The sequence below is a fragment of the Oncorhynchus nerka genome, linkage group LG18 (genome assembly GCF_034236695.1).
Source record: "Oncorhynchus nerka isolate Pitt River linkage group LG18, Oner_Uvic_2.0, whole genome shotgun sequence".
NCBI lineage: Eukaryota > Metazoa > Chordata > Actinopteri > Salmoniformes > Salmonidae > Oncorhynchus > Oncorhynchus nerka.
Window position 1 is genome coordinate 17782597 of NC_088413.1, and position 18192 is coordinate 17800788.

An 18192-nucleotide genomic window follows, 5' to 3' on the forward strand; every position below is an offset into this window, starting at 1 on the left:
TGAACTGAAGATTTCAACAGGTTTGCTCTTGATCAGATCAAGTGGCTCTTCCGCTGAGTGCGGAACGACAGACGATTATCAACGACGAGCCGAAATGACCCCATGATTCGAATGTGCAGGCTTGGCTTTTCCCACGTTAACTACGCATCAACACGCACGATCGCCCCTCGCGATTTTGACGTTGAAGAGAACTCCTTTCTGAAGTGTGACGTCAGTCCGTGAATTTGACCACGTTGTGGGAATATGTCAACATTAACTATTTGAAACAAATTGGTTGGCGATATTCTGATTTTCGAGAAAGCAAGTCACTAGAAAAGAAAAAGCCCTGACTGGCATCGAAAAGGTAAGCATGTGCATTAGCTAGCCGTCCAGCTAACACATTTAGCTAACGTCACCAGACTTTCGTTTCTAGTTCCCCGGCACGAGTGTGCTGAAAAGTATACATATTAAACTAATTACATAGAAAGCTGTACCACACTTGCAGTTGTTTGAGAACGAAATGAATGTGCACTAATGCAACACATTAACATTTGTGTTTTTGATTGTAGGCCTATTGTCAGTGTGTCTTTTAAGTGGAGGTCGCCCACAACACGCTTTGAATTGCATGGCGTTCCAACAAGCGTTCCAACGGAACAAGCTGTCTTTTCTAGCAAAAGCACTGACTAACTAACAAGTGATACGAATAGCTGAACTTCTTTTATTCTAGTCATGAAACGAATGTGTTAACTAATACATGACAAAAGAGTCCCACATGTAAAGTACTAGCCACTCACCCCGGTGGTGTGTATTTATGGAGGCCAAGGGAAGCCAGGATTAACCAAGAAAAAAAATAACATTTTCGTATTTCTGTGTTTCATAATTTTCCTTCAATTCGCAAGAGGCTGAATGGATATCACAGGAGAAAGCATCCGAGCGAGCGAAACAGCGCCCCTCTGTCTCTCTACGTGCAGGCCATCTATCTGATGCTGTCTGGTCCAAACAAGTATGACATTGTTGCTGCCCGTAGCATCTCACAACCAACTTCACACCTTGTCTTTTCAGCCCAGTCTTCTCCAAGCACGACATTTTGAGACAATGAATGAAAATCCGGTTTTACCATTGTTTCACTTCGTCAAATGCTGTATACCATCAGATCGATCTGCAGTCATTTAAATCTCTTCCCCATTTTTCCCTACATCCCTTTCTATCCTCTAAACCCCACAACTCTATCCCTCTCTCTGTGCTACCCACTGCCTCCCCCTTCTCCCCACATCCCTTTCTATCCTCTAAACCCCACAACTCTATCCCTCTCTCCGTGCTACCCACTGCCTCCCCCCTTCTCCTCACATCCCTTTCTATCCTCTAAACCCCACAACTCTACCCCTCTCTCCGTGCTACCCACTGCCTCCCCCCTTCTCCCCTACATCCCTTTCTATCCTCTAAACCCCACAACTCTATCCCTCTCTCCGTGCTACCCACTGCCTCCCCCCTTCTCCCCTACATCCCTTTCTATCCTCTAAACCCCACAACTCTATCCCTCTCTCCGTGCTACCCACTGCCTCCCCCCTTCTCCCCACATCCATTTGTCCTCTGTCTCCTCTACCACTCTATCCCCCCTCTCCATTCTACCCAATACCCCCTCCCCCAACCCACCCCTCCCTCTCAGGGTGGAGGCCAAGAAGAGGAGGATGTGGAGGTACCGTCTGCCTGGCTTTGAGTTGAGGCTCCTGGAGGAACTACAGAGACAGAAGCACAACAGTCTCTACTGTGATACCCTGTTACAGACTGATGGTGAGGGAGGAGGGGAGTGATGGAGAGACTGCAGTCTACTGTGATAACTTGTTACAGACTGATGGTGAGGGAGGAGGGGAGTGATGGAGAGACTGCAGTCTACTGTGATAACCTGTTACAGACTGATGGTGAGGGAGGAGGGGAGTGATGGCGAGACTGCAGTCTACTGTGATAACCTGTTACAGACTGATGGTGAGGGAGGAGGGGAGTGATGGTGAGACTGCAGTCTACTGTGATACCCTACTACAGACTGAGGGAGGAGAGAGAGGGGGGGAATGGAATCAATCAGAGCATATGAGCAGAGATGAGAGATTGGAAATCCTGTTAATCTCTCATGTTGCTCAGCACTCTAGCACTCCATGTCCTTTCCTACTGCTCATCTCTCATGTTGCTCAGCACTCCAGTGCTCCATGTCCTTTCCTACTGCTCATCTCTCATGTTGCTCAGCGCTCGTGTTCCATGTCCTTTCCTACTGCTCATCTCTTATGTTGCTCAGCGCTCCAGTGCTCCATGTCCTTTCCTACTGCTCATCTCTCATGTTGCTCAGCACTCCAGTGCTCCATGTCCTTTCCTACTGCTCATCTCTCATGTTGCTCAGCGCTCCAGTGTTCCATGTCCTTTCCTACTGCTCATCTCTCATGTTGCTCAGCGCTCCAGTGTTCCATGTCCTTTCCTACTGCTCATCTCTCATGTTGCTCAGCACTCCAGTGTTCCATGTCCTTTCCTACTGCTCATCTCTCATGTTGCTCAGCGCTCCAGTGCTCCATGTCCTTTCCTACTGCTCATCTCTCATGTTGCTCAGCGCTCCAGTGCTCCATGTCCTTTCCTACTGCTCATCTCTCATGTTGCTCAGCACTCCATGTCCTTTCCTACTGCTCATCTCTCATTTTGCTCAGCGCTCCATGTCCTTTCCTACTGCTCATCTCTCATGTTGCTCAGCGCTCCATGTCCTTTCCTACTGCTCATCTCTCATGTTGCTCAGCACTCCATGTCCTTTCCTACTGCTCATCTCTCATGTTGCTCCGCACTCCAGTGCTCCATGTCCTTTCCTACTGCTCATCTCTCATGTTGCTCAGCACTCCATGTCCTTTCCTACTGCTCATCTCTCATGTTGCTCAGCGCTCCATGTCCTTTCCTACTGCTCATCTCTCATGTTGCTCAGCGCTCCATGTCCTTTCCTACTGCTCATCTCTCATGTTGCTCAGCGCTCCATGTCCTTTCCTACTGCTCATCTCTCATGTTGCTCAGCGCTCCATGTCCTTTCCTACTGCTCATCTCTCATGTTGCTCAGCGCTCCATGTCCTTTCCTACTGCTCATCTCTCATGTTGCTCAGCGCTCCATGTCCTTTCCTACTGCTCATCTCTCATGTTGCTCAGCGCTCCAGTGTTCCATGTCCTTTCCTACTGCTCATCTCTCATGATGCTCAGCGCTCCATGTCCTTTCCTACTGCTCATCTCTCATGTTGCTCAGCGCTCCAGTGTTCCATGTCCTTTCCTACTGCTCATCTCTCATGTTGCTCAGCGCTCCATGTCCTTTCCTACTGCTCATCTCTCATGTTGCTCACTGGTCCATGTCCTTTCCTACTGCTCATCTCTCATTTTGCTCAGCGCTCCATGTCCTTTCCTACTGCTCATCTCTCATGTTGCTCAGTGGTCCATGTCCTTTCCTACTGCTCATCTCTCATTTTGCTCAGCGCTCCATGTCCTTTCCTACTGCTCATCTCTCATGTTGCTCAGCGCTCCATGTCCTTTCCTACCGCTCAGCTAAAAACCACTCCGCTCTCACAGGAGAAAAACAAACTGCTGCTCCAAATTCGTTCCATTCGTTCAAATCACAATTGAATCAACATCCATCTATTGCTGTGACTACCTGGACCTACCTATTGGTTTTAACCTACATCCATCTATTGTTGGGACTACCTGGACTACCTGGACCTACCTATTGGTTTTAACCTACATCCATCTATTGTTGTGACTACCTGGACCTACCTATTGGTTTTAACCTACATCCATCTATTGTTGTGACTACCTGGACCTACCTATTGGTTTTAACCTACATCATCTATTGTTGTGACTACCTGGACCTACCTATTGGTTTTAACCTACATCCATCTATTGCTGTGACTACCTGGACCTACCTATTGGTTTTAACCTACATCCATCTATTGCTGTGACTACCTGGACCTACCTATTGGTTTTTACCAATTGAAACTAAACCATATGGATTTAAATGAAAAGTATTTTAATAAACATTTCTAATAGGCCTAAGAAGGAACGAAAATGAATGAATTAAGCTATATTATTTCAAGGCAATAGGCTACATAGAAATACATTGTGAACCATTTGCGAGTGTGACACAATAGGCTGGTATGGACATAAAGCATTTAAACAACATTTTGTTTTATTAAATAATTATAGTCTATAAATTGTGCACATCGGCTGTGAATTACTGAGAATTAAATACAAATGAAATGATAAATGACTTATTAGAGGCTTTTGAAAATGTTGAGTTTGGCCAGTTTGTGTCTTCAGGCCCATGTGATGGTGGCTTCAGGCCCATGTGATGGTGGCTTCAGGCCCATGCGATGGTGGCTTCAGGCCCATGCGATGGTGGCTTCAGGCCCATGCGATGGTGGCTTCAGGCCCATGCGATGGTGGCTTCAGGCCCATGCGATGGTGGCTTCAGGCCCATGCGATGGTGGGAATATGCCAGGCCTGTTTGGCAAAAATCAGTTATGGTCTATTGTATAGATAATAGAACAAAAATGAACTCGACTTTTAAGAGATGTCAAATCAAACTTTATTTGTCACATGCGCTGAATACAAGTGTAGACCTTACCGTGAAATGCTTACTTACAAGCCCTTAACCAACAGTGATTTGTAGTTTATAAATACTTCACTACAGTGACAAACTTAATTAGATACCCACTTTCTGTTAGCATGTGCACATAGTAAGTACCCCATCATGCTTTCGGGATATGTGTCTTTTCAGATTCCACAATGATTCTTTAGTTGTGGACAGAACGTCATCCCTCTCTTGCTCTTGGTCCTCATCTTTATAAGTCACCTTGATTTGGCACCTGTGTGTTTGATCAGTTTCTTTATGTCAATATTTAGAGAACTTCATGATAGTAGCTAAAGCAAGGGGCAATAGCAGCACACAAGTAGACTACAGATGCATGCTGGGTCGGGCACGCCCTGAGCTGGTGAAGTGAGCACTACTGGAGAGAAAGTGGAGCGGGCGAGAAGGCCGACCCTCCAGCCTTTGGGAATCTCGCTCCACCTTCCAGTCACATTGGGCCCCTCGCTCCACCTTCCAGTCACATTGTGCCCCTCGCTCCACCTTCCAGTCACATTGTGCCCCTCGCTCCACCTTCCAGTCACATTGTGCCCCTCGCTCCACCTTCCAGTCACATTGGGCCCCTCGCTCCACCTTCCAGTCACATTGGGCCCCTCGCTCCACCTTCCAGTCACATTGGGCCCCTCGCTCCACCTTCCAGTCACATTGGGCCCCTCGCTCCACCTTCCAGTCACATTGGGCCCGCTCCTCTCACATACTCTGGAATCAATGGAACGGTGTCAGACACATGGAAACCACATTGGAGTCCATTCCATTCCAGTCATTAAAATTAGCCTGTCATCCTATAGCTCCTCCCACCAGCCTCCACTGGTCTCTACTGTGATACCCTGCTATAGACTGATGGTGGGAGGGTGGGAGGAGAAAGGGGGAGGGAGGGAGGGACAGTAATGAAATGATGTAAAGTAACCAAATGATTGATGTAAGTTAGGGAGACCCAATGAGGTTTAGATTGAGGATAGTAAATAAAGGGATCAATCAAATCCAACTGCCATTCTTCCTCTCCTTCCACATGCCCTTATTTCATACCTAAACCCCAGTAGGCCTTCATCACATTTCCTAACCTGCATTATAAATGTAGCTAATGATGTCACATTTCTCTCTTCCCACAGGATTGTCAGTCCCGGCCCACAGCTGCATCCTGGCTGCCCTGAGCCCCTACCTGTCCAATGCCCTGTCCAACCAGTCATCCCCCCTCCCGGCTGGGCAGAGATGGCCACTCAAGCTCCAGGCTGTGAAGGCCCAGACCCTGCTGAAGCTGGTGGATCTCCTGTACTCCGGAGAGCTGGAGGGAGAGGGCAGCATGGAACAAGAAGAGGTTATGGCCGCTGCCTGTAAGCTGGGCATAGGCCGCTTGGTGGAGGGGTGGAAGGACCGGGGGAGGGAGGGAGAGGGGGAGGAGGAGAGGAGGTGCAGTCTCAGAGACGTGGGGGTGCAGACGGAGGGAGGAGAGACACAGGTGGGGGCGTTGGTGGAGACGGGGACACAGACTGTGGACTGTAATGGAGGTACATGGAGGACTTTCCTCAGTCCTCTCCCTGATGCTCTCCCTACACCCCTCCTACTAGTCCAGAGCAGCAGTGAAGGCCAGCAGCACACAACTCACACGGCACTCCCTTCCCTGAGTCCTCAGATTATGACCCCCACTTCACACCCCAGTTCCACCCCACCCAGCGTCAAAGCACCGGTCAACAGTGGAACAGCTCCCTTTAGAACCCACCCTCGGACCTCCGAACCGGAGGTCACAAACCTCTCATCGTCCTCTGTTGTCCTGAGCGGTGACATGGTCACCCAGAGTGACGATTCAGACCACCCCACGACACCCCGGGAGGAGAGTGCCGTCCCAGAATGCTCTGTGGCAGAGAACGGCGTAACGGAGAGGAGGATGAAGAAGAGGGAGCAGCAGCTGACATCACACCCTGGGAGAGCAGAGGAAGGAGGAACAGGGGAGTGTCTGGAGAGGAGAGGTATGAGGGGATGACAGTTATTTTACACATCCTTTGGGGTTTCTAGTTATTTTCTGAATCTCATATTTAACATGTTGTTTATTTGTGTCTGTGTCATGTACTGTAAAGTGTGTTGCCGTGTATAACTGCACTGTAAATAAGATGTGATGTGATTGTGAGGTGTGGTTGGGAGGAAGTGGCTGAGCGGACAGAGGCTGGAGAACACTCAGATCTCCATCAAGGTCAAGCTGAGGAGGAGGACCAGGGGACAGGTAGGTGGGGTGTCCAAAATGGCACCCGGTTCCCTAAATAGTGCCCTAGTTTTGACCTGGGCCCTGGTGAAAAGTAGTGCACTGTGTAGTGAATAGGGTGCCATTTTGGATGTTGAGTTTTTCTTTGCTAATGTGTGCCTCTGCTTGCTGTCTGGAGTCCAGGCTGGGTTAATGTAAAAATAACTTATTCTCACTCTTTTGATCTAAAAACTGCTTTATCAATACATTTGATTGATTGTTTAACAGCTGTGGGAGCTGGTCAGTGGGCAGGAGACGGACGGAAGCATCTCACCTGGTCAGGGGCAGGAGACAGATGGAACCATCTCACCTGGTCAGGGGCAGGAGACAGATGGAACCATCTCACCTGGTCAGAGGCAGGAGAGGGACGGAACCTTCTCACCTGGTCAGAGGCAGGAGAGGGACGGAACCTTCTCACCTGGTCAGAGGCAGGAGAGGGACGGAACCATCTCACCTGGTCAGGGGCAGGAGACAGACGGAACCATCTCACCTGGTCGGAGGCAGTTGGTCCTCGCTGCTCTGAAGAAGGTGAGTGACACAGTAACTATGAAACTGTTCTAACACTTCCAATGCCATTCTAACTGATTGTTGTCAGTCAGCAAAGTAAGAGAGGGCTCATTTGAGGGCTACATTTTCACTCTAGAACATTTTTGCCCATGAGTTTTGATACAGTGAATAGCCATTACCATGTTAGGAAGCCATTGAGGGGTTTCTGAATACCCTGTCCATTATTCAAGTTAATCTGAGCTGTCAAAACAGCAGCACAACAGTTCAAATATATATTTCCTAAACATTACTTTTGAAACCCTGTTCAGATGAAACCCTGCTGAAGACAGAATAGGTGTGTAAACGTTAGTATATAAATGTAATGGAGCCGTGTGGTTTATCTTCTCTAAGTGTTCTAAAATGTCTCCTTGTCTCCTTTCTGTCACGGCAGGAAACGCATGATCGCATGAGGACAAGACAACTACCACGCCAGCCTCTCCCCCCGCTCCAGTCCCCAGCCCTCCCCCGGTGCTCTCCCCTCGACACAGCTTTCCTCACCCCTCCACCCCGGTCCCGCCCCCACCCCACCTCCAAAACCACCACCGCCCAGTCAACCTCCCTCAAACACTGCAGCTCCACCCATCATCCGACTCCACACCCAACACATGAACCACAGCTCGCCTTGCCCCAGCCTCCGGTACCTTCATTTATTTGACGATAAATAAAATAAAAACAATTCAACCACACATTTGAAAATGATCCAGGTTAACACAGAAATGTTTAACAACATATATCCGTTGTGGTCCTCTTGTTTTGGCCGGCAGGTAGAGGATTCAGACGAGCAGATTGAGAAGATGCTGGAAGACATCATGATGGGGTTGAACATACTGCCCCCTGTGGTTCTGGATAGGGACTGCGACCAACGCCACCATCTCCAAAGCCACGACAGACCGTCGGCCTGCTCCTGCTCGCATCATCCCGTCCACGCAAGGCACAGCGCCGTTGGCTCGGCTTCTCGTTGCGTGTGTTCCCATGGCTACGCGACAGGAAGTGATGATGCGTCGTCAACTGAAACAGGTATGTTTTGTAACATGTTATGTGATTGACCACCTTTCTCTACTGTTGTATCTACATCTGAGAAGACTTCATCTTTACATTTAGCAGATGCTCTTATCCAGAGCAATTAGGGTTAAGTGCCTTGCTAAAGGGCACATCAACAGATTTTCCATCTAGTCAGCTTGGGGATTTGAACCAGCAACCTTTCGGTTACTGGCCTAGCGCTCTTAACCCTAGGCTACCTGCTGCCTTGAATCTGAACCAGGCTCCTTGTTAACTATGTTTTAAGGCTTTCTAGCGACTTAGGTCAGTGTTTCCCAAATCCAGTCCTCCAGTACCCCCAGCAGCCCAACTCTGATCCTCCAGTACCCCCAGCAGCCCAACTCCGGTCCTCCAGTACCCCCAACAGCACACATTTGTGTTGAAGCCCCAGACAAAAACACCCGATTCAACTTGTCAAGGGCTTGATGATTAGTTGACAAGTAGAAGCAGGTTTGCTGTTGGGGGTACTGTAGGACCAGAGTTGAGCTGTTGGGGGTACTGTAGGACCAGAGTTGAGCTGTTGGGGGTACTGGAGGACCAGAGTTGAGCTGTTGGGGGTACTGGAGGACCAGAGTTGGGCTGTTGGGGGTACTGGAGGACCAGAGTTGGGCTGTTGGGGGTACTGGAGGACCAGAGTTGGGCTGTTGGGGGTACTGGAGGACCAGAGTTGGGCTGTTGGGGGTACTGGAGGACCAGAGTTGGGCTGTTGGGGGTACTGGAGGACCAGAGTTGGGCTGTTGGGGGTACTGGAGGACCAGAGTTGGGCTGTTGGGGCTACTGGAGGACCAGAGTTGGGCTGTTGGGGCTACTGGAGGACCAGAGTTGGGCTGTTGGGGGTACTGGAGGACCAGAGTTGGGCTGTCGGGGGTACTGGAGGACCAGAGTTGGGCTGTCGGGGGTACTGGTGGACCAGAGTTGGGCTGTCGGGGCTACTGGAGGACCAGAGTTGAGAAACACTGACTTAATGATAAGTCATGTACATTTTAAATGCTTGCCCTTCCTCAATTACTCACAGCATTGCTTGCACTTATCTCACGTGTCATCCATTACAATAGATTGATATTAGCACCCACACTTAGCTACCACCAGGCTGACCTCTATCTCTGTCTTTCTCTCTCAAGCCTTCCACTCCATCACCTCCTCCCATTTCGTCACCACGACAACCTCCTGCACAGTCACCCCTGACCTTTACCTGGACCCACAACCTCTGACCCCTCACCAATGTTCCACCTATCACCCCTCCACCCCCCTCTCTCATCCTCACCCCCACTTCTCCTGTAATGATTACTCCTCTGACTGGGCCTCCTATTGTTCAGGGTTCCAGTGCTCCTCTGAGAACGCCAAGAACCACCAGGAACTCCTGATCCGGTTCCAGAACTCTCAAAACCAGGAACTCCAGAACCGGAACTCCAAGAGCCTGGTGTTTGGATATGGTGGCAGCAGCAACATCATGCCAGTCCACTCAGGCTCTTCACCAAGGCCTCCCCACCAGTCCCTTCCTCAGAGCCAGGCCTCTCTACTTTACGCAGGGGAAGAGGACCGAGATCCAGGGTTCTGGAAGGGTTCTGCCCAGACGGGCGTTCCGTCGACATACAGAGACCATGTTTGTAATCTGTCCTCTGCGGATTGTCTGTCGTCCAATGGAGACGCTACTCCAAGTCATGTGAATGGAGACACTACTCCAAGTCATGTGAATGGAGACACTACTCCAAGTCAAGTGAATGGAGGGACCATCCCAAGTCATATGAATAGAGAGGCCATTCCAAGTCAGAGTCCGAGTCAGGCCAGTACGAATCAGGAAGTTCCACAAGAAGAGGAACCTTCGGTCACCCCCGGTTTCCTACCCCCCTCTGAAACTGATGTCTCTGAACCACAACATCCAGCATGCCCACCAGATGCCTCTCCCTGGAAAGGACTACATTTCCCAGAACTCCTTTCACTGCTGTCTCCAGGAAGTGAAACCCAGCCTTCCCAATCTCCTCCTCCACAATGGGAAGAGCTACGCCTGCCAAAATGTCTCTCACCCTTAAATTCACCGGAACCCTTACCCCCACCATCTCCGGCGAAACCCTTCCTTAAATCCCCATTCCGGCATCCTGTAACTCCATTCCATAGAATCCCTCAGCTGTCAAAGCTACCACCTTGGCTCTGCTGCACTCCGAGAAGACTACAGTTTCCACTGAGCTCCATGATCCACTCTCCACGCTCCCCAGGAAATCTGTGTGAATCTAAAAAATGCCTTGGGCTGCCGTGGGAATCCAACAACAACTCCGAGCAGATGACTGATGGTCAATACAAGGCTAGCATTAGCAACAACTCCGAGCAGATGACTGATGGTCAATACAAGGCTAGCATTAGCAATAACTCCGAGCAGATGACTGATGGTCAATACAAGGCTAGCATTAGCAACAACTCCGAGCAGATGACTGATGGTCAATACAAGGCTAGCATTAGCAACAACTCCGAGCAGATGACTGATGGTCAATACAAGGCTAGCATTAGCAACAACTCCGAGCAGATGACTGATGGTCAATACAAGGCTAGCATTAGCAACAACTCCGAGCAGATGACTGATGGTCAATACAAGGCTAGCATTAGCAACAACTCCGAGCAGATGACTGATGGTCAATACAAGGCTAGCATTAGCAACAACTCCGAGCAGATGACTGATGGTCAATACAAGGCTAGCATTAGCAACAAGGACGAGGAGGAGAGGAAAAGGAAGAAGGGCGCGACCACCACTACGGGGCGAAGGCTTGAGAAAGCAAAGGCGAAGATAAGAGAGGGAGATGAAACCTGGAAGCCCCACAGTAACAGGAAGAGAATCCGTGTGAGGAGAAAGGAGGGTTTGGAGCCGGAGCAGGGGCGAAGGACTGAGACACCAAAAGCAAAGACAGAGAGGAGACAGGAGGATGAAACCTGGAGTCAACACAGGAAGAGAATCCGTGTGAGGAGAACAGAGGGTTTGAAAGCGGAGCAGGAACAATCAGAGGACAGTGAGACCCCAGAGCCTCCTCGGAAAAAGAGGAAACGCAACGTCTCTACAAAGATAGAAGATAGTCCTTTAGTGAGGACTGAAAGGGTGAAACTCAACGACAGAACGAAGACTGAGAACGGACAAGTGAAAATAAGCCTCTGCTCTGTCAGTCTGTCAACCAACAATGTCTTAGCGAGAGAAAGATTAGGACGGTACCTTTCCAACACCTCCACAAAGTCTTTGTCCAGCCTTGGGGAGGAAGCCAACCCACCTCCAGAAGGAAGGGAAACTGGGAACCCAGTAAGGGTGCTCCGAGCCAGGGATCGAGATGTGAAACGCCCTCCTAACGTTTGGACCGCAACCGGGAGCTGCTCCCCAGTAAAACTTCACCAAGAAGACAAGCAGTCCAACATGTCTTCTGAAACTCCCAGTCCCTCCTCCTCTGGGTTTCAAGCTCTGGCCAAAGCAGTTGGACTGCTCCAAATCCCACCAACACCACCCCCGAAGCGGAAACGTGGTAGACCCCCCCTTAAGATACGACCAGGAAAAAAACAGGTTTCCCAGGCTGGTGGTTTATTCCCCACCAGTGCCATGACAACGGGCAACCATGACGCGGAAGCTGTTGAGCACAAAAAGGAAAGAGGAGAAGGAGAACCACAGGGAAAGGAAAGAGGAGGAGGAGAACCGCAGGAAAAGGAAAGAGGAGGAGGAGAACCGCAGGGAAAGGAAAGAGGAGGAGGAGAACCGCAGGGAAAGGAAAGAGGAGGAGGAGAACCGCAGGGAAAGGAAAGAGGAGGAGGAGAACCGCAGGGAAAGGAAAGAGGAGGAGGAGAACCGCAGGGAAAGAAAATAGGAGGAGGAGAACCGCAGGGAAAGAAAGGAGGAGGAGAACCGCAGGGAAAGAAAGCAGGAGGAGAACCGCAGGGAAAGAAAGGAGGAGGAGTACCGCAGGGAAAGAAAGGAGGAGGAGAACCGCAGAGAAAGAAAAGAGGAGGAGAACCGCAGAGAAAGAAAAGAGAAGGAGAACCTCAGGGAAAGGAGAAAGGAGGAGGAGAACCTCAGGGAAAGGAGAAAGGAGGAGACCCACAGGTAAAGGAAAAAGGAGGGGAACCACAGGTAAAGGAGAACGGAGGAGGGGAACCACAGGGAAAGGACGACAAGCGAAAGTGCAGGAAAAGGAGGAGGCTCAGGGAGGGACATGGCAAAGGAGAGAGAGCAGAGTTGTTCCAGAGACTACCCGTGTTGTCTCAATCTAAAACAGTTGTTCTAAAGCCTAGCTCGCAGACAACTTCCCCCAGTACCCATGAAGAGCAGGTTCCTTCCAACTGTTCCGGGATTGGAACCGGAACCATTCTGCAACCCCAGCCGTCTGGTCAGCCACAGAACTCCAGTCCAAAAAGATCTGGAGAGACTGAATCAGACAGAGACCCATTGAGACCCCCTGCTGTCAAGCGGACCCCCTCCAAGGGTCGGGCACCCACTGTGTGTCTCAAGAAGTTCCAAGAACTCCTGAAGCACAGGCACCAAAACACGAGGAAGTCCACCAAAAGCAAGCAGACAAAAGAAGGTGAAACTGAAGTTCAGAAACAAAGTGAAAGAAAGTTATTGAAACCCAACGAAAGTGACAACGGTCAAAATGCATCAAGACTGATGAACAAAAACATAAGTTCTTCCCAGCCTCTAGAAAGAGAGTCGGCCATTAGACCAACCGTTGATAATGACCATCAGACCAACCGAACAGAGAGCGACCATCCAGAGGAAAAAGATGGAGGACACGACAGCAGCAGCACTTGTGGACAGGAGACGGAGTATCAAGATCTCATCTACAAAGAGACTGAAAGAGAGAACGTTGAGGATAGAGAACATTTTGAGTACACAGAAAAAGTTTTAGACGGGGAAAACGTGGATGCGTCAGGAGACTTTTTCAAACTCCGAGAGGAGCTGGCTACCTTATCGATGACAAGGACAAAGGACATGGTGGATCCTCATCGGAGCGACAAAGGCAACAAGGAAAGAAGAGATCTGGTTTCCAAGGAGAACAGAGAGAGGGAAACAGACTCATCTACAGAGACAAACCAGAAGACCGAAAAGGGAAAAGGATCCGTGGTGGAGGCGTATAGGAGAAGTGTCATCATCCAAGAGGTGGAGGAGAAAATGGAGGATGGATATTTGGAGATGGAGATCTCCAGCGAGGAGTTGGATGTGGTTGATGAGGTCCAGCAGACGTTGGGCTACGCCGGGGCTGAGGAAGTGAGTGGGGAAGAGGAGGAGATAGATGTAGAGGAGATGGGTCCAACGATGTATCCTGATGCAGGTAAATCAATTTCAACCTGAATTATTTTTCAAATTTGAGGGACATTTTGAAGTGGATTTAACAGGTGACATCAATAAGGGATCATAGCTTTCACCTGGATTCACCTGGTCAGTATGTCATGGAAAGAGCAGGTGTTCCTAATGTTTTGTACACTCAGTGTAGTAGATCGCTACTGGCAGTTGCTTTTCATATTTTAATCTAGTTTGAGCTTAAATACTCTCAATTATGTTACCTCTTTCAAATGTTTACGATGGGTTTCTTTATTCGTAGCTTGGCAAGAGGTTCCCGGTGCCAGAGAAGTGGACCAAGTGAGTTCCACCATGGCCAGCTTCAGAGGCATCACCCACAACCACATCCACCTCCCTCAGAAAATCAAAATGGCGACCGCTGACCCCGAGATGGCCGACGTGAGTATTCCGACCCCTCTGGAGGCAGAGCCTTTCACGCTGACATCACAAAGGGTCACCACGGGGTCAAAAGGAAGCTGGGAGCCAGAGGAGGAAGAGGACGTGGAGGTGGACGTTCTTGAGTGGTCGCCGGATGTGCGACCAAGAGTGTGGGGAGCGGGACTTGAGCAAGGCGTCACAGAACTGACCGAGGAAGACGAGATAGACGTGATGGGAGAGGAAACGGACTGAGTAAGTGGGATGGTGGACTCTTAGGGACGTGTTCATTTAGAATCCAGTAAAAAATTAAAAATAATACAACGTTGCCATTGGAGAACGCAAGTGTGTATTCTTCAACAGAAAGGCTAGCGTTGCATGTGTGTATTCTTCAACAGAAAGGCTAGCGTTGCATGTGTGTATTCTTCAACAGAAAGGCTAGCGTTGCATGTGTGTATTCTTCAACAGAAAGGCTAGCGTTGCATGTATGTATTCTTCAACAGAAAGGCTAGCGTTGCATGTGTGTATTCTTCAACAGAAAGGCTAGCGTTGCATGTGGGTATTCTTCAACAGAAAGGCTAGCGTTGCATGTGTGTATTCTTCAACAGAAAGGCTAGCGTTGCATGTGGGTATTCTTCAACAGAAAGGCTAGCGTTGCATGTGTGTATTCTTCAACAGAAAGGCTAGCGTTGCATGTGTGTATTCTTCATTGGAAACGTTTGTTATTTGTAACAGATTCTAAACAGTGTGTTCTTGAGAAGAAAGGCTACCGTTCCTAAGCAACCTCCCCACTCCTCCTCTCCACACTGTTAACTATCGGAGCAGCCCCAACCTTCCACACTGACTTGATGAGACTAACTCACTAAATGAGGGTCTCGCTATATAAAAGAAACAACCTTTGTTGATTGTGATTTTGTTGTTGTTTGAGCCCTAGGCTAGAGACTCGGCAAACGCAGATACTCTTTTGTTACATTTCAGGGCCTGTATTAACAGCTTCTCAGAGTACGAGTGCAGATCTAGGATCAGTTTTTCCTTTCAAGTCATAATGAGTAACAGGGCCTACTCTGAGACGCTGGTGAATACTGGACCCTGGTGTTCATGCTGGTTATTTTGATACCTTCAGAATCAGTCAGTGTCCAATCAGAAGCACTTAAATATGTTTACATCTGCCACTTTTGACAAGTTCTTTATTTGTAGCTTCATTGTTTGTATAACTTTGTAAATTAGAAAGAAGGCCTGTCATTTAAATATAATAATTGTGTTGTATTAAAATGGCTTTCTTGACCACAGCTGTCCAATAGATTTGTTATCTCAAGCACGGTCAAGCACCTAGCTATTGAAGTAAACATTTAACTTTGCCTACTATGCTCAATGTTTGTACTCATGCTCAATGTTTGCTCACATTCAATTACAATTTTCTAGCCTCCCAGTCAAGCAATCTGTGTTCTAACAAAAAGGAGTTTGTTTGATGTTCTGTTGGTGCCATAATGAGAATGGACTGTCACTTGCTGTCTAGGAGGCCTAGTCCCAATACTTTAACAATGCATCCTTACTTTCTACCTCCCTTGAAGAATTGCTCACTGAACATGGCAGGATAAGTAGGGTTCTTGTAAATAGTTTACAGCAATCTTTTCTTGTCAGATTTATTGTGTCAATCATGAGGTAAAAGTGAAGGATCAAGGATGCATTGGAAAAATATTAAAAACTCGATTGATTTGACAGCTGTTTGAATGGTTTGAATGCGCATCTTTATTGACAACGGAGTTGTTCTTGAGAGGGAAGGAACAACACACGTGTATTCCTCAATCTGAAGGTTAAATAAGCCGGTGGTCGGGTGTTTGTTGGCCGCTGAGAGTGGTCGTTTGGACGGTTCTATTTTGGAGAGAGTACGGTCTGGAGCGGATACAACGCAGACATGGACCCAGAGAAAGCACAGCAACTGGCGGCGGAACTAGAAGTGGAAATGATGGCTGATATGTACAATCGGTAAGAACGGCTAACTAGCAATGGAATGTTAGCTAGCCAGTTAACGTCCTTTCTCCACTGAAATGCTAGAATGTGCTAATTACAGTGTAACACGCTGCATTTGCATGTAGCTTGCTAGCTAATTTTGACTGTCGTATTTAGCTTTTTGGTGGTGAGTTAAAAACATCATGTTAGATGGATTCTCAGGCTAGCTATTTAGCTTTATAGCGTTAGCTAGCTGTCGTGCTACTGAACGTCAGACCGAATCAATCGATTTAGAATAGAGTACTATTGTATAACGCACACACTCGACTACATTGCTGTACATGCATAAGCAAAAACAAAGGGATGACCATCCCTAGTTAGCTAGCTAAGTAAGTCATGTTATTTAGGGCTCATTCAAATGGAACTGATTTAGCTAGCTAGTTATATTGCCAGCTAGGAGTGCACACATTGACTTTTCATAACATAATCAGAATGAAGAGTTCTATGACCTTGCACATACATGGAGATTTTGATTTCTTGCATCCTGTCTCCTCTCCTTCTCAAAACATCAGAGGGAAGCGAGGAGAGCACTGGGGGAGATCTCATCCCAATGCTCTCCTGACATTCCTCTCCTCTTTTGCCTTCTAAGGTTTTGACAAGGAAAAAAGGAAAAGACGCTTGAGATACAGCCCTCATCTTTATCGTAATCTACAAGGTCTAACGCCCTCTTCTTTCTCTCCATCTTCCTCCTCGCAGGATGACCAACGCGTGCCACAGGAAGTGCGTGCCCCCCCACTACAAGGAGGCAGAGCTGTCTAAAGGGGAGGCGGTCTGTCTGGACCGCTGTGTGGCCAAGTACCTGGATCTACACGAGAGGCTGGGCCGCAAGCTCACCGAGCTCTCAGTTCAGGACGAGGAGATGATGAGGAAGAACGCTATTGGACAATAATATATATATATATTTTTAGGGAGGGATGGGGGTGGGTTAGTGCCAGGGTTACCATGCTTTCTGTGCAGGGGGATAGAGAGAGGGAGCGATAGGGTGGGATGGAGCGTTGGGGTTTAATAAACGTATGGCTCTTATGGAGGGGATGGAGTTGCCGTCCAGAGTGGCTTGGGTGTGTTTAAAGAGCAAGATGCTTGGAAGGAAGGTTTGTGATTACGGTGTGGATTGGAAATTGGGATGGATGAAGCCTGTTTTGTGTGAACAGTGGTTGTACTTGTGGTTTGAGCCAATATCTCTTTTTTTTTTACCACAGTAAAGACACTGCATAGTTAACTATTATCTGTTCAGCCAATCAGTGCTCTCTCAGCATTGTGTGTGTGTAGCCCTTTTTAGTTATGTGGGCGTGTCAGAAGTGATGATGAATTGAGAAATCCCCCAATAATGTTTAACAAAATGCTTTCATTGTTCCATAGTGCAGTATTCTCTGCAGCCATTCCTTAGGGGGACCCTGGGAGAGGCTCCTTTCTGCTCTAGCCATGGACTAATACACCTGTCTCAACTAATGAACACCCGTTGGGCTCATATCAGTGTCTCAGAGTAGGAGTGCTGATCTAGGCTTTATGAGTACGGGCCCTTGTCCCGGAGGAATAGATGGAGACACTGCTGTAGTCAATATGAGGACCATGCCTATCTGAGTGTCATTTCTTTACATTTTCATCAGTCTCAGTTTGTTCATTGGCTTTGTATTTTCTTCATGTTGAAACTGTGCTAATGTTGTACAAAGTTTTCTTTTGTGACATTTTAAAAACCTTTTTTTTGTTTAAATCTGAATAAATATTGTTATAGTATATATTTTAGTTTTTAGTTATAAGTTCTACACTGTATTTTCTTCACAGTAATACAATAACACTGTACTTATTTTTATGTTCCAAATGGCACCCTTTTTCCTATGTAGTGCACTATTTTTGACCAGAGCACACTGGTCCTTGGTCAGAAGTAGTGCACTATATAGGGAATAGGGTGCCGTTTGGGATGTATTAGCCTTATTCAATGTTAAACATTGCAGGAAAATAAGGTGTTCAATCTCAGAACATGTTTACTTAGTAGACTTGTATGACGTTTCTTGAAACCTCCCTCCCATTACAAATAAAATCAACTGTCAATTTCAAGGGTCA

The 18192-nt window shown here is 48.1% G+C and overlaps 2 protein-coding genes across 2 annotated transcripts; both read left to right on the plus strand.

Annotated features, from left to right (window-relative positions):
- The first annotated feature begins 47 nt into the window (after positions 1-47).
- Positions 48-15479, plus strand: LOC115118946 (uncharacterized). Its single transcript, XM_065003304.1, has 10 exons — positions 48-343; positions 879-982; positions 1646-1770; positions 5740-6594; positions 6754-6845; positions 7092-7391; positions 7801-8046; positions 8174-8426; positions 9569-13738; positions 14009-15479. The coding sequence occupies exons 2-10, from the start codon at positions 963-965 to the stop codon at positions 14374-14376; spliced, it is 6429 nt and encodes a 2142-aa protein (XP_064859376.1). The 5' UTR covers positions 48-343; positions 879-962; the 3' UTR covers positions 14377-15479.
- Positions 15480-15871: 392 nt separating this feature from the next.
- timm10 (translocase of inner mitochondrial membrane 10 homolog (yeast)) lies at positions 15872-18186 on the plus strand. The gene is made up of 2 exons (XM_029644885.2): positions 15872-16107; positions 16828-18186. Exons 1-2 carry the CDS (start codon positions 16037-16039, stop codon positions 17018-17020), a joined length of 264 nt encoding a protein of 87 aa, XP_029500745.1. The 5' UTR covers positions 15872-16036; the 3' UTR covers positions 17021-18186.
- The last annotated feature ends 6 nt before the right edge of the window (positions 18187-18192 follow it).